At 37.8% G+C, this 17,297-nt stretch overlaps 1 protein-coding gene across 2 annotated transcripts in view; it reads right to left on the bottom strand.

Moving 5' to 3' along the window:
• RFTN2 (raftlin family member 2) overlaps positions 1-16,988 on the bottom strand; it is a 66,678-nt gene extending 49,690 nt beyond the window's left edge. Inside the window, exons 1-2 of one of the 2 annotated variants that reach the window (XM_088022076.1) lie at positions 16,958-16,988; positions 16,381-16,527 (exon numbers count right to left, since the gene is read on the bottom strand). In XM_088022076.1, coding sequence (XP_087878202.1) covers positions 16,381-16,527; positions 16,958-16,988 — 178 coding nt within the window. Of the gene's footprint in view, positions 1-16,380; positions 16,528-16,957 lie in introns of those variants that run through there. The other variant, XM_028125371.2, reaches the window with a different exon arrangement.
• Between the last annotated feature and the right edge of the window lie 309 nt (positions 16,989-17,297).

Genomic DNA, 17,297 nt, shown 5'->3' with positions numbered 1-17,297 from the left:
ATATCACATACAAAGAATAAGACTGTAGGCTTGGAGAGCTTCTCGATCCTGCTGTTGCTTCCCTTGCTGCCACGCTTGGAGTCACTGTTTGGTCCCATGTTGTCTCACCTAGTCTACTCTGGTGCCACTGCTTGGAAGGAAACCCCAGAAACCAAGAACTGAGAATTGGGAAAAGTCCCCTTTCCTGGAACTCTGGGTTAGAGTGCAGAGCAATTTACGCAGCCAGTGCTCTGCTTGTTCTCTGTGATCTTGCCATGATCCCAGAGAGTGGAGCGCTGCAGCAGCCAATATATAAAAGGTACTTAATTAATTCAAAAGGCACTTAAGTTGTTAGTAAATATAGAATATTTGAAAATATTTCAATTATTCTGTCGTTTTACCAGATGCTCAGCAGTTAGTAATTAATATTATTTGATTATTTTAGTTCTGTAATATCACCTTCATCATTAAAGATTATATGGTATCTGCTTATAATCTTTATCTGCATATAATGTGGTGATGGTTGCACAACAATGTGAATGTACTTAATGCCACTAACTGTACACTTAAAAATGGTGAGCATGGTAAACTTTATGTATATTTTACCACAATCAAAAAGGTTCTATGTCAAAGACAATATATATTATATATGTACATATTAAAATCTACTTTCTGGGGGCGCCTGGGTGGCTCAGTCGTTAAGTGACTGCCTTCGGCTCAGGTCATGATTCCAGGGTCCTGGGATTGAGCCCCGCATCGGGCTCCCTGCTCAGCAGGAAGCCTGCTTCTCCCTCTCCCACTCCCCCTTCTTGTGTTCCCTCTCTTGCTCTCTCTCTCTGTCAGATAAATAAAAAAAATCTTAAAAAAAAAGAAAAAAAGAATTAAAAAAATAAATGAAATCTACTTTCTGCTTCTGAATTTGATGAACTTAGATACTTTATTTTTTTTAAAGATTTATTTATTTATTTATTTGAGAGAGAGAGAATGAGAGACAGAGAGCATGAGAGGGAAGAGGGTCAGAGGGAGAAGCAGACTCCCTGCTGAGCAGGGAGCCCGATGTGGGACTCGATTCCGGGACTCCAGGATCATGACCTGAGCCGAAGGCAGTCGCTTAACCAACTGAGCCACCCAGGCGCCCGAACTTAGATACTTTATACAAGTAGAACCATACATTACAATTGACCCTTGAACAGCGTGGGGGTTGGGGCATCAGCCCCCATGCAGACAAAAATCTGCATATAACTTTTGACCCCCTAAAAACTACTTGTAGCCTACTGTCAATTGGAAGCCACATAAATAGTTGATTAACACATATTTTGTATGTTGTATTATATACTGTATTCTTACAATAAAGTGAGCTAGGGAAAAGAAAATGTTATGAAGAAAATCATAAGGAAGAGAAATACATTTACAGTACTGTACTGTATTTACAAAAAAATCTGCATGTAAGTGGACCTGTGTAGTTCAAACCCATGTTGTTCGTGGGTCAACTTATTTTGTCTTTTTGTGACGGGCTGATTTCACGTAATGTTCATCCATGTTGTAGCACATGACAAGATTTCCTTTCTTTTTAGGACTGAATAAGATTCCATTGTATGTATATACCACATTTTGTTTCTCCATTCATCCATCAGTGGACAGTTGAGTTGATTCTACTTGGCTATTGTGAATACTGCTGCTATGAATGGGGATGTGCTAATATCTGTATGAGATCCTGCTTTCAGTTCTTTCAGATATATACCCACAAGTGTGATTGATGGATTATATAGTAATTCTAATTTTAATTATTTGAGGAATGGTCATATTGTTTTCTATAGTAGCTGCATCATTTTACATTCCCATTAACAGAGTACAAGTGTTCCAATTTCTCTACATCCTTGCCAACACTTGTTTTTTGTACCTTTTTTTAAATAGTAGTCATCTTAATAGGTATGAGGTGATATTTCATTGTGGTTTTGATTTGCATTTCCCCAATGATTAGTGATGTTGGACATCATGTGCTCATTGGTCATTTGTGTATCATTTTTGGGGAAACGCCTATTCAAGCCCTTTGCCTATTTTTAAATTGGGTTATTTTTGTTGTTAAGTTGTAGGAGTTCTTTAATATATTCTGGATATAGTATTTGCTCCCATTTCATAGGTTGACTTTCCATTCTGTTGATTGTGTCCTTTGATGTACAGAGGTTTTTAAGTTTGATATAGTCCCATTATCTATTTTTGCTTTTGTTGCCTCTGCTTTTGGTATCATATCTGAAAAATCTTGGCCAAATCCAATGTCATGAAGGTTCTCCCCTATGTTTTTTTCTAGGAGTTTTATAGTTTAGGTCTTACATTTATGTTAAATATATATTTTTTTAAAGTACAATGGCACTAGTTTACTGGTTTGAAAAGGTATGCTATGACTTCTCCCTCAAAATGATGACAGAAAAATAAACTTTGATGCTCTTCCATTGGTTTTACATGATGACCTTGGCAAGGTAGACTGTAAAATGAAAACTTAAAAATTCATGAAAGTATAAGAAATTTTAAAGTTTATGAAAAATACTATTTATCTGACAAAAGTGAAACACAGAAATATGTAGATTATAGCTGATAACTTAAAATATATGAGCAGAGATGAGCATTTCATTTTTATAAAAGTGTGTCTTCATAAATTATAAAATTCAGTACAAGAATAAAGGATGTGCCTTGGCTTGGAAATCTCTCCTGGCATTTTAACCACTACTGTTGGCCAGGTGATAATTATAGTGGGTATCACTACCTGTGTGAAGTTGGGTTGTTTTTCCCTATGGCATGCCTAGACAGAGTGCTTGAGGTTTCACTCAACAAACTATTTAAGGATCACTTGAACCACACTATGAGTCCTAGTTCCCTGGTTGTTGCCTGAAAACTTGCCATTGGTAACCTCTGGCAATATCAAGGAGCCTCAGTCTCAAACTTGCAGAATGGGTGTCAGGTACTTCAGAGAAAAGCCCAGCACTCTTTTAAGGAATGTGGCATTTCCTTTTTTTTTTTTTTTAAGACTTTATTTATTTATTTGACAGAGAGAGACACAGCGAGAGAGGGAACACAAGCAGGGGGAGTGGGAGAGGGAGAAGCAGGCTTCCCGCGGAGCAGGGAGCCTGATGTGGGGCCCGATCCCACGACTGTGGGATCATGACCTGAGCTGAAGGCAGACGCTTAACGACTGAGCCACCCAGGCGCCCCAGAAATGTGGCATTTCCAATACTCCTGACAGCCCAGAGGAAAAATAATGTGGAAATAAGGGGACACATGGGCTCTGAGTTTGAAAGTGATTTACAAGAATTGGGGCTTGAGTGTAAAGATGCTTTAGGGATATCTTTATTGCACTTATTTTTCCTTTTTTATGTATGTAGGAGAGAGATAGAAGGAATATAATTAATGTTTAAAAATGTCTAATGGAGCTTTTACTATTGGTAAAAATTAAATTACTAAGTGAGACAGTAGTAAGTCATAGTTCAATTCATACATTCTTTTCTTCTCTTAGTACATAAAGTAATGGTGTGTTTTACAATCAACAGTGTTTTGGAGTCAATGAAAAATGATAATTATATAGCAAAGAAGTGGTTTGCAAATACATTGGCTAAGAAAATGAGGATTTGAAGAACTCTTGGTTTGGTGGTATAAATGTTCCAAAAAAAATTTTGAAAAGGGATAAATTCTTAGTTCTTTTCATAGTTCAAAACACAGAATGAGAAAAATCTGATTAAATACATGTTCATTTGGTGGGGGAAAAAGGAAGCCCTAGAGACTTTAGCTGACCACAGATTAATTATAAGTTAGCAGTTAATCCAATGTGATCATGGTCATCTGAAAGAAAATTGCCTCCATAGGAAGGTGGCTCACTGAACTCTGTGTTGAGTACTGAATTCTGTGCTAAGTATAGCAACATTGGAATACTTCCTGTTTATTTTCCTTCCCTTACACATTTATCACCAGCTAAATAATAATCAGAATATACTAGTGTATTCACCCTGGTTATCTTCTTTTAAAGACTTAATTATTTGAGAGAGAAAGAGAGAGAGTGCATACCTGTGCACACATGCCCATGCGAGTGGAGGAAGGGGAATAGGGAGAGAATCTTCAAGCAGACTCCCCGCTGAGTGTGGAGCCCAAACAGGGACTTGATACCTTGACCCATGAGATCATGACCTGAGCCTAAACCAAGAGTTGGAGGCCCAACTGACTGAGACACCCAGGTGCCCCTCACCCCGTTATCTTATTTAATATCTGCCTCCCTCACCAAAATGAAAGCTCTATGAAGGCAGGGGGATATTCACATTTTGTTCACCACTATTTCTTTATACCTAGAACAGTGCCTACCACTTTGATGCTCAGTTAATATTTGTTGAGTTAATAAGTGGATTATGTTCAATTTAAGGGCCAAATTAGAGGCAGTTTCAAGCTGGAGTATGTTAAAAACAATGTGTTCAGGAGAGTGAGGGGTCTGAAGACCCTTACAGGTGTTCTGCAACTATGTGTCAAATAAAGGAGGAACAGGATACCATCTGGATATATGTGAAGGGCTGTCCCATAGAAGAAGCTAGCTGGTATGACACAGACTGAACAGTGGAGGAGACAGGTACATAGAGAGTATTCACCCAAACTGCAGGTGGCAGGGAAGAATAGTAGGACTCTGACATGCTCAGTTCTTTAAATATATGTATGGTTCTCAAAAAGTTCTCACAAAGATCATCCACTTTTTCATGAGAGGCATGGAGCCACCCTCAGCTCCCTTTACTACCAAGTGTGTATTGGACTGGGGTGGTGTATCCCAAACTTAAGTCATTGAGCACACTTTCACAATTTTTATCATATCTGAGTACCATCTATATTTCCATATTCTTAAATTTCCTCTTTTAATTTTCTTTTCTTTTTTGTTTTTTAAAGTTGGAGCTCAATGTGGGGCCTGAACCCACGACCCTGAGATCAAGACCTGAGCTGAGATCAAGAGTTGGACGCTCAACTGACTGAGTCACCCAGGTGCCTCTTAATTTTCATTTTAAACTTCCATTTATTTCAATAGGAATCTATATTTCTCATATGACCATAAAAGCAGAATCACTTACCGTAAGTAGAAAGCTGTCATACAAATGAATACAATGAAAACACTTGTTAGATTCTAGCCAGATAATGTTATCTACCAAAGATTCTGAGCCACAGCTCTGTTCTTTTTGTTGAAAAGGAAAATTAGCTGTTAGAGAGGTTTTAAAGATATATTAACTCCAAACTGATTGGAAGGCTTAAAAAGAATTGAAAAGGGCACAACTTTCTGTCTATGAGACTCAATGTTATTTAATTCTCTGCCTGTGTGTACAACTTGAAAGTATCTCATGTTCAATGCCAAGTGATTTGGTCGAGGCTCAGAGACCCGCTAAGAAGGAGCAGGGACACAACAGTAGTAGCAAGGGAGATAGATGACATCAGAGGTAATAAAATGAATTATAAAACTAGATAAAAGAACTATAAAAACTTTACAGTTTAGGGTCACTTAATGGGCTTTCTACACTTCATTGTCCCAAATTGATAATGATAATGAATGCATTCCCTCCATTCTCTTGTTTCAGAATATGGTTTTCAAAGGCAGAGTTATGTAACATGTTAAAAACAATCACCTCTTAAGAAGATAGCTATAACAGAATAACACTGGTCCTTAAGGGGGTTCTTGTTCAAGTGGAGAATGTATTTCTAAGGAACATCTCATTCTCTGGTGATGTCAATGGAATAAATCCAGCCTTCCAGGTTAACTCCACACCCTCTTGCACTCTCACTAAAGTAAGGTTATTTTCTTGAGTCTCAAAGCAAAAGAAATGTTAATGCACTAAACACACACACATACACACACACACACAAACACACACAGCGGTTTTTGGGAGGAATTACAGAGAAATCTAGAAAATTTAGAGAGGGAAAAAATTATACAAATATATCTTAACATAAGTTTATGTAAAGATCATGTTTGTTTGGGCTCAGTTCCTTACATTCATTATTCAACCACCTCAAGTGTATATGTTCTTCTATCTGGAGGTCTGTGTCTTTTGATAAGTGGCACTCAGCATAGACATGACAATTATGGCAAGTGCTTAAAAATACTTATTAAAGGACCAACAAATGAAAAAAATTAGGTTTAACATATTCAATTAACAGAGCTCCAGGGTACTTGTGGAGCATCAGTTTAAAAAACAGACTGTAGAACCTGGGTGCCAATTCCAGCTCTGCAACTTACTAGCCTGGCAAGGTACTTTGTACCCATGTTCCCCAGTTTCCTTATCAGCAAAGTGAGAATAAGAATAGGATCTACCCTATAGGATTGTCAGAAGGATTAAATAAATTAATATTTGTTCCTAGAAGGTATCTGGCATGCAGTATATGCTATATAACTGTTGCCTGCTTTTTTAAATAAATAAGGTCCTCTCCTCTGGAAAGAGACGCAATGCAGTATTTTACTAAGAGCATTAGACTCTTGAAGCAAATCACCTAGGTTCAAATCATGATTATGCCATTTACCAGATCTGAAACAAGTTACTTTGCCTCTCTGAGACAAGGATAAATAATTGTAGTACCTCACAGAATTGTTCAATAGTAAATAGTTGTTCATAGTAACTGTAAAACATGAGCCCAGTGTTTGGCACAAAGTAAACACTCAGACACCAGGGGTGTGCCTGTCTGTTGGTGGTCCAGTTCAGGAAAGAGAGCTTCAGATGAAGTTGTCTTCAGAGATAAGTCATTGTTGATTTAAAAAATCTCCAGAAAGATCATTGTAGGGATTTGGATTTATTCCAAAAACATGGTCTGGCTCCCAACCTGTAGAATTCTAGAGGTTCCTAACTCACACTCTAGAGCAGAGGCCCTAATGCATGCTCTAGATCTCATGTCCCAACTCACACTGTGGATTAGGCACCCCTAAGCTCACACTCCAGATCAGGGCTTCCTAACTCACTGACCTACTATGTTGAGCCCCAGACTCAAATGCCTGAAGGCACCAGGCTGATAAAATGAAGAAAGGACCTGTTTTGGAGGAGGCTGTGGGACCTCGAAAAGACTTAGAACCTCGTCCAAAAAGGGCAGTAGCTACGGCTCAGGGCTGCCATATAAGCATGTGGGCCCAGTTGTTATTAGGATCTTCTAATTTTTAAGAAGACTCCCAAATCCAGATTCTTATGTAATATTTGCCAATTTTAAAAAGTGACAGTTAATTCAAATATTTTAATACTGTACACATCAAGTGAGACCTGTCTGAAGGCTGCTTATGGCCCATTATCTCCTTGGTTTGCAACTTCTGCTATGGGTCACACCAGGGACTCTGCTGACCAGAGCCTGCTCAGGTCCAGGCCAGGCCACCTAGATCACATTAGACAGTGTTCAGCATCCTAGGATACAGAAAAAGTGATCCAATTCTTCATTAGTGGGAAGAAGAGAAGGATGATGATAGATGGGCTAGGGTTCACTCTTGTAACAAATCGTCCTTCTTATCCAACATTGGGACTTGCTTTAAACATGCCAGCATCATTCAAGAAAAGTAAACCCAGGAGCAAAAAGAGGAAAAATAAATCCAGGAATTTTTATGAGAACTTCCCTTTATGTAATTCCCTCGATTCTTACTAATGTTTTAAACTGTGCTGAAAAGAGACTAGAAGCCTGATTCAGCTGAGAGACGTGAGGAAGGGGAGAGTTGTGCACACAGAGTGAAGAATTTTCATCAGTGTTGCCCAGAGTGAGTTATTACCTCTCCACAACAGGCTTGGTGCTTGAGGCCAAGCCTTTGATTTGACGTCCTCCTTTGCTTTGATGTCCTTATACTAAGGCAGTAATATCAGAGGCTCAATTGCTTTTTTGTTGTTTATTTTTTTAAAGATTTAATTTTTAAGTAATCTCTACACCCAACATGGGGCTCGAACTCACAATCCTGAGATCAAGAGTCACATGCTCTACTGACTGAGCCAGCCAGGTGCCCCTTGGCTCTATTACTTTTGAAACCAGGAAATTCAGAGGGAGGTGGTAATTGTTTTGGCTAGAATTTGAAAGCATAGGCGGTTAACAGCAGCTGCAAGCCATCCATCTTCCTCCTCCTAGCTCCCCAGCCACCATCAGTCCTTGCTCAGCTCTTTGGAAGAAGGAACAAATGGTGCTGTTCACAGCATTATTGGGTGTGGTTGGTTACTTTTAAATTGACACTACATGATTTGTAAATGCTTTATTATACTTTACAAGACTATTGTGAATTACTGATGAAAAAAAGCATTTTGTCATTGCTTTGAAAACTGTACAAATGCAAAGTAGATTTTTATGATTAAAATTGAAAAATACCGAAGGTCAAGCAACATTCTATCATTTATCTTCATAGTTTCTAAAAGAAAATGTCAATACACTTTTTTATGCTCATTTGCTTAAAAGCTTCATAGACAAAGATCAAAGTTTAGAAATAGATTCACCTTCCAGTATAAAGCTAAGAACTTGCTCAATGTCAAAAGCTTTGCTCTGATGATGTAACTCTATGAAAACTGTCCAAGACATATATATGTTCTTTCCACCAATTTACTTCTGAAGATTGCTATGTGTTTTTGAAATATTTATAAAACATTGTTTCCTCAGATAAACATGCAATGTATAAACACTGGCAAGTAATTTCACCATATTTTCAAAAGGGAATAGACTGTCAATCTCCATATATATTTAGCAGTTATAGTAAAAAATAATAGGTAACATATACTGAGTCCCTATTTTGTGCCAGGCACTATGTGAAATGCTTTATATGCCTAATCTTAATTAACCCTTACAAAACTCCATAAGGTAGATACTATCATTATTCTCAGATGAGGAAACTCAGGAAAAGAGAGATTTGGTAACTTGCCCAAATTGCTAGTTAGTGGTGAGGCTGTGATTAAACCAGACAAGATGACTCCACAGCCATACACTTTAGTGCCTACAAGAAAGTAAAACTTCATTGATTTGGGTCATGTTAAGAATTTGTGAAAATTCAGACATGAGCTAGGCTAAAGCTTTTGGACTATAATAAATTGTTAAGCAACCTAATGTATGGATATTAAGAGGAATATTTGGTTTACTCTGCTTATCAAAATGCTTAAAATTGGGCCCCTGGGTGGCTCAGATGGTTAAGCGTCTGCCTTCATCTCGGGTCATGATCCCAGGGTCTTGGGATCGAGTTCCGCATTGGGCTCCCTGCTCAGCAGGGAGCCTGCTTCTCCCACTGCTTCTCTCTCTCTCACTGTCTCTTATGAATAAATAAATAAAATCTTTAATAAAATGCTTAAAATTATTTAGCAATATGAACTGCTATATGAACAATATCCAAATTACATAATCTTTTTTTTTTTTAAAGATTTATTTGACAGAGAGAGAGACAGTGAGAGAGAGAACACAAGCAGGAGGACTAGGGGAGGGAGAAGCAGGCTTTCCGCTGAATAGGAGCCCAATGCGGGGCTCGATCCCAGCACCCTGGGATCATGACCTGAACTGAAGGCAGACGCTTAACGACTGAGCCACCCAGGCACCCTGCAAATTATGTAATCTTTTATATTTCCAATGAAAGCTGCCATTTTTATAGTCACTCTTTAGTATATTTAATTGAAGTAATGTAACTGTAGTTTTAAATATGCTAAAACTCTATTGAACTACATGGTTCATTATTATATGCAGATATATGAAAGATCAAATTATGACCATTTCAGACTCCTACAGCCTTGTGTTTCACTGCTGCCTCCTTCCTGTGCTACTCTCCATCCATTCTGTTTTATTTGTGGTTCCTGGACAGACCATGAAATTTCCTTTCGTTTCTGAGTCTGTATATCTTGTCTTTCAGCCCTGTTTGCCTTACCCATACTTCCTACTTAGCCTTTTTTTTTTTAATCTTTTGAAGATTTTTGGGTAGGGGTAGAAATGTAACTAACATACAAAAAACAAAACAAAACATTAACACTGACAACACTTGGGTAACCACCATCCATTCAAAAATCAGAACACGGTGGGCACTCCAGAAGCTTCCCATTTTGTCCTTTCCAATCACAATCTCCCTCTCCCATTCTGTACTATCTTGAATTTTATGGTCATCATTTCCTTTCTCTTCTTTTTAGTCTACCATCCAAGAATGCAGCCTTAAACACTATAGTTCAGTTTTGCCTATTTTTTGTTCTATATAAATGGAACCATATGGCATATACTTCCGTGTCTGCCTTCTTTTTTTTTTAAGATTTTTTTATTTTTATTTTTTTTAAGTAATCTCTACACCCAGCATGGGGCTTGAACTCACAACCCCGAGATCAAGAATCACACACTCTGTTGACTGAGCCAGCCAGGGGCCTCCAGTGTCTGTCCTCTTTCACTCAACACTATGCCTGTGAGATTTGTCTCGTGTAGCTTGTGTAGTTTTAGTTTACCCATTTTCATTGCAGTACAGTCAAGGTTGGCAAAGTGTTGGTACTACAATGGCAGAGCTGAGTAATTGTGATGGAGACCACATGGCTTGCAAAGACTGAAATATTTACTATTTGGCCCCTTACAGAAAGAGTTTGCTGACTTTTGCAGTATAGTGTTCCATTGTGTGAGTATACCACAATTTATTTTTCTAATCTCTTGTTCTTGGATTTCTGTGTTGTTCATACTTTTGGGTTATCATAAATAACACTTCTCTGAACATTCTTGTATGTGCCTCATGGTACACACGTGCACACATTTATATCGGGTATATCTTCAGCTAACCAGATAATGCTAAAGCATTTTTTTCCCCAAAATGGTTGTACCAGTTTACTAATGTGGTATTAGCAGTCTTTTAAAATTTTAGCCATTTTGGATGATTTATAGTGGTATCTCACTGTGGTTTTAACATGCATTTTCCTGGTTATTAATAAGGTTGAACACAGGTTCATATGTCCATTGACCAGTTAGATTAACTATTTTGTGAAGTGTCTGTCCAAATTCCTTGTGCATTTTTCTATTGGGTTGTTTGTTTTTTCCTTATCAACTTGCAGTTGTATTTTCTCTATTCTGGATACAAACTTTTATCTAAGTCCCACCCATTCTTTACATCTCAGATTGAGGTGATCCTTCTTTTAAGGAATCTTTCTGGATCCCACCAATCAGGTAGAGGTCCTCTTTTTTCTACTTCTATAACCCTCACACTTCTAGCATAGCCTGTGTCATAGTATATAACGTACACATTGTAACTGAATGTCCCTCAGTAGAATGCTCAACTAGGGTGCAGGTTCATAAAGAGCAGGCACTAGGCTTTATTTATATTTGCATCCTAGCTCTTAGCTCAGTAGGTACTCAATAAATACTAGTTCAGTGGATGAGTAAATGTCCACCCAGATATAAGAAGTATATGTAAGATAGAAAATATAAATTACATTGTCAATATAAATGTATATGTATTTTCTCTCAACATCAGTATTTAAGTGGATCAACTGTACGCTATGATCAAAGATTCTCTTCTCTCCCAGTTCAGATTGGGCTCCTTCTCTTCCACAATAGTCTGGATTTGTGAGGTTTTATTATTCTCCTAAACCAAATATCTCACCATTTCAAACATAATGGAACTCCCCGTATAGGTTTTATCACCTGGTAGGAATTTGGGCTAGGCACTACAACAGGGATTACACTGATGCCTGAGTAAATTCAGTCACTTGACTGTTTGAGAAAATGTTCATGAAATTATTAGACTCAGACAGATACAGAAAATTTAGATGGACCCTCCTCCCAACCTCTTCCTTCCCTCATTGCTGATCCATTATTCACGGCTTGTTGATTCTTTAATGCAGTCTCTTCAGGGCTGCATCTTCATTCTTAAAAGTTCTCTACCATTTGGGCGCCTGGGTGGCTCAGTTGGTTAAGCGACTGCCTTCGGCTCAGGTCATGATCCTGGAGTCCCGGAATCGAGTCCCGCATCGGGCTCCCTGCTCAGCGGGGAGTCTGCTTCTCCCTCTGACCCTCTCCCCTCTCATGCTCTCTCTCTATCTCATTCTCTCTCTCAAATAAATAAATAAAATCTTTAAAAAAAATCAAAAAAATATTAAAAAAAAGTTCTCTACCATTTAAGATTACTGACCACTTCTTGCTTTTTGAAGCCTTCCCTTTCCTTGTGTTCTCTGGTGCTATACAGTCCTGACTATCTTCATTCTCTGTCATTTTTGTGGAATTGTCCTCAATACAGCTAAATATGCCTGCCAACTCAGCCCAAGATGCTTATGCTTTTCCCACATTCCTTCTCTTTAAGACTTTACCTATTTCAATTCCTCCTGGAAATCACCATCTCCAGCTATGTATTTGTAAGAATCTCTTATAGAAGCAGTCCCTTCTGTATCCATAAGATGTCCACTGTCACCTTGAATGCAACAAGCCTGTGATGGAACTGCTTTTTCACCACACATTGATTCTCTTTGGGATGCCTTTCCTACTGTAAAAGGCATCATTATTTCCACAGTTACTCAGGCTCAGTTATAACACTTACTCAGAAGCAGGAAGTCATCCTGGATTCCGCATTCTTTCTGTCCCTTCATATCCAGCCAGCTACAAGCTATAAGTTCCTTCTTCATAATGTCTGTTATATTTGCCCCTTGCATTCCATCCTTTCGCTGCCCCCCCATGCATATCCTAATGTCCACTTGTAGCCTTGACCACTACAAGAGGCCTTCTAAATAAATGTCCTCACTTCCATCTCTTCCCACTCAATCTTACATCAATCTTCTAAAAATACTTCTCTGTACCTATTGACTACTCATTCAAAAGCCTTTACAGCTACTTAATTCCCGTAGAATCAAGGAATCCTTCCTTAGCCAGGTCACAGCATTTCATACTCCATTTATTTCCAACCTCATTTTCTCCCTCTCTCCAACAGAACCTCCTGTAGCTCACTGCTCTAGTCAGTAGTCCTTGAATATACCTCAACCTCTTAATCTTTTTCTGACTAATAAGGCCTATTTGTTCTTCAGGGTCAGTTAAAGTCCTAGTTCCAGTTCCAACTGATCCTATTCAAAACTGATTTTTCCTTTTTCTGACACCTCTCGTATCTTGTATTGTAATTTTTTATTCATTAATTCAACAAAACTTATTGGCCATTGTTCATGTGCCAAGCACTGTGCTAGACACAGGGAATACAAAGATGGATAAGATATAGTTCCTGACCTTGAGGAGTTCATGATCTTGTCCAGTTTGACCATTTAGAATATAAAATACTTGAGGGCAGAAACTGTCTTATTCCTCTTTGTATTTCCAGTACTTATCAGCATCTTTTACAGAATACATATGTCATATGTATTGATTGCTGTTAACAGGGTGATAAAAAAACACTGAGAGTTTCTTGTTTTAATAATAAGGAAGCAAGTTAGAGGCCAGCAAAATTTTATTTAATATATTTTACATAATTTTACTAGAAATTCAAAGCTACCATCTGTCCTTCTGTTGGGTTTTTAGTATTGTAAAAACTCTTTTAATCTTACAGCTGTATGTGCTTTAAAAATCTTTAAGGCTATTGTTATTCAAATTCTTTTCTGGGCTTTAAGGATGAAACTAACACTTTTGGATCATTTGCAGAGTTAATTTAACTATTCATTAAGAAATTCTGTAACACGCTCATGTATACACTCACACACTCTCATAAATACACATTCATAGATTCCTATACAATAATCCAGAAAACTTATCACAAAAATTGTACCAAAATCTCACTAGTGCAGTTGGTAGATCTGGCATAAGGCCAGGATGGATAATAATGGTTAACTTTTATTAAGTGGATTATCTTGTATTATCCTCTTTAATCCTAAAAACAACTCTATTATGTAGGCAACATCAGAACCCTTCTTTTTCAGAAGGGGAAACTGAGATATAGCAACATTTATAAACCTGCCACAGTTAGAGAGTGAAAGAGCCTAGATTCAGAATCCAGGAACTCTGATTCCAGAGTCTTATGTGCTTGATGACTATGCTATTATTTCTCCCACGGAGATGTAAATAATGGCTCAAAGTCCCCCTGCCCACCCCTGCAAAAAAAGTGTGGGGAAGCAGAGAGAGAGAGAGAGAGAGAGAGAGAGAAAGAGAGAGAGTGGGAGAGAGAGGGAGAGAGAGGGAGAGAAATAGAGAATGGAACTGAATGGAAAATAAATAAATTGTTCATGGTAATTAGCCATCCTAACTCAGGGCACTGGAAATTTCAAAGGGCCTCCTCCTCTTGCCCCAGTGAGACTTTACTCTCTGTCTCATGTCCTCTGTTTGAAAAAAAAAACGGAGGAAAACAAGGTAAGAGACAGGCTGATCATGAGCACACACAGCTGTCACCAGACCATTCTGTTTCCTGAAAGGTTGCAGGAGGTGCCACTATTCAGTACTTAGAGCAGTCCCAGGACAGAATTGCCAGTGCTAGATAGAAGGCTGGCATGTTCTACCCTACTCCCCAACCCCCCCCCCGACTCATTCCTCTATACACTGGAGTGGCAGGTGGAAGTCAGAGAACAGAATAAAGAAAGGTGGTTTGTGCAGTTGGGAGAATACAGAGTTTTGGCTTCTGAGGCAAAGGCAAAGACAAAAACAAAACAAAACACAACAAAAAAATGTGGAAGAATTGGACAGAAAGGGGCACCAGGAGACTAGGCGCCTCAACCAAATAGGAACCAGATGCAACTTTAAAGTATGTGCCTGCTTTCTGTGCTAACATTTGTTATCCATGCCCATACTTAACACTTCATAGTGTAACACTAGTACCTCCTCCAAACACCTAGAGTGGAGGTAGCGATTATATTCCTTTCACAGAGAGAAGGGCTTCTGATAATATAACAAAACCAAAATGACTTCTGAAGAAAGCTGTAGATGTTTCTAATTCAAGCATGACTGCATTTATACATATTCGTTTGAGATTGTTAAGATGGTTAAAAGGAAATAAATCAGAAAGAAAATGTCAAGTTACTTTAAGCCCTATGATCCTATGGTGGATTGTGCAGCAATTCTTAAAAAGCGCAGATCAAAATGGCTCTGGCCTGAAGTTTATGAGTAGACAAGGTTTTAAGTTTAAGAAAAGTGTTTGTGTCCTATGGATTTACAGAAACTTGTCCTAAAAATAATTGATAAGAACAATGAATGGAGAAAACATGGCACCACATCACAAATATTTCTCAAATGATGGTTTTTGAAAAAGTATAGAAAAAATTCACATGATTGGTTAGTTCTCTGATTACCACTATTATTTTAATCCACTTTTAACTTTCATAATTAAAAATAAAATTAAGAATATTGACATTTTTTCCTTTGGTAGCCTTAGCCTTAAATAAAAGTAGAAATGTGAATACGTTGAAAGTATATGTACAGATTTTGTGTATGTCCCTGGAAGGGAGTTTGCTTGCTGGCTAGCTCAATTTTTGACAAAGAAAAATGGGCTGCTCTTGTTTCTAGCACAGAGATGCCCTGTTCACAGAACAAACCAAAAAATGGAGAATTTGTGTTTAAGTTGAAAAGAAATTAATATCCAACATGATAATTTATTTAGTATAAACTTTCTATTAACTGATAAAATGTGTACCTTATTAGAATGAAAAGTGTAACTTTGTAATAAGAGCTTAAAATACTGATATCTGGAAATTCTAACAGCAAGCAAGACATTCTAAATTTCATTTTCAGTACCCCATAATTAAAGATATTTTTCTGCTTTTTAAAAGCTCAGTTTTATCCATGCAGTTGTATACTCTAAGGTTTCCAAAAGAAGTGAGGCAAAGTATTTGTGAGTTTGAGCTGCCTCTGTTCCTTCCGCAGGGCTGCCATCTGGGCTTGTTTATTTGTGTTTCCAACTTTCTGGAACAGGGAGTTTCTCTGTTAGGGACGGGGCACCAAGCAAAGGAAGTGTCTTACAGAAGACTATCTTTTTTTTTCTTTTTTTACTGTATTTTCAAACTTCAAGTTTAGCTTGGCCAAAAATATAAAGTGACTAGCACAATCACAAAATTTTACATAGTTGGAAACCTCAGAATTATCTTAGCAAATATTCTGCCGCACGATGTAAATCATATATCCTACATGCTACCTTCTTGTGACTTCCAGATCTTTTTCAAGACCCAAACTGTCATTAATGCTATAGCTATTTGGCTGGGAAATCAAACATTTTAATATATCCTACAAATAAGCATTTGATTTAAAAATGAAAGAAATAATTCCAAGCAGTTTTTCTAATTTTACAAAGTGCATATGAGCCATATTACAAAAAATGAAGCAAACAAAACAAAAATCTTTTGAAATATAATTAAGAAACAAAGCATTATTGTTAGATTTATACAATCTGATTGTGAAGAATAGTTTAAAAATTCACAAGCAACACTTAAAAAAAAAAAACTAGTGCCTTCTCTTTGAAAGATTTCATTTAACAAATAAAATAGAAGCAAAAATTACCTTGTAAAGTAAAATCCAGCAATACATACTCGTAAGCAAATTCTGTCTTTGTTTCCACTTGCGGTCTCTTCAGGGTAGAAAATATTTTTCCAGGACTGCTATCATCAGGGTCTTCTAGCTTTCTAAGTCCGCACCCCATAGCAAAATCTGTAAGGAATTAAATTGCAGGATAGGGGAGGGAGAGCAGCAAATTCTGTTGTTTAAGCTGCAAAAAGAAAGTTACAGACTTAACTGCTTTGATTTTTTCAGCTAAACCATAGATAGTCGAAAAGAAAACATCTGAGTCCAAAGAAAGGAGCTGAAGACTTTTTCTATCCATTTTTCTGTAAAGTCGTTGAACCCATGATGATTAAGCTACAGTTCTGGGAGGCTGGGCTTGATCTTAGGAGAAACATGCAAGCTGCTACAACTTAGCGGAGAATTTCCATGCCACGTCAATTTACAGCCAGCCCCCTACCAGAGTTCTGTCGCTCAGGGCACCAACAGTGCTTTGTCTGTCCCAGTTGGCTGGATGATAAAAGAGGTGTCCAAAAACGGAAATAAAAGGCAAAAGTGCAACTCGGATGGAATTATCTACAAGTAAAGGATATATTCAGGCATAGCGGCATGCAATTCTTTTTCTGTTTTCTCTTTTCCCTCTTTCCTGTGCCCACCCCCTCCTTCCTCTCTGCTATTACCAGAAAAGCAAAAGGAGGGAGGAAGGGAGGGAGAAAGAGAAAGAATAAGAGAGAGAGAAGGAATGAAAAAAAAATGGATTCTCAATATGGTTGGAAACAAAAATAATTTCCAGAAAGGAAGTCAGCTTTAGGAGAAACTGTTTCTGGAGTCCAAAAGGAGAAAAGTAGTTGTTTTTTTTTTCCTAAACAAACACTTTAGTCTTTAGGTAGCGCTTTTGAGGATTTCTTTCCATAGGAAGA

The sequence above is a fragment of the Eumetopias jubatus genome, unplaced genomic scaffold, assembly GCF_037043125.1.
Source record: "Eumetopias jubatus isolate StellerSeaLion01/CBP00866 unplaced genomic scaffold, mEumJub1_p1.0 scaffold_3, whole genome shotgun sequence".
Lineage (NCBI taxonomy): Eukaryota > Metazoa > Chordata > Mammalia > Carnivora > Otariidae > Eumetopias > Eumetopias jubatus.
This window is presented reverse-complemented; position numbering and strand designations above follow the sequence as displayed.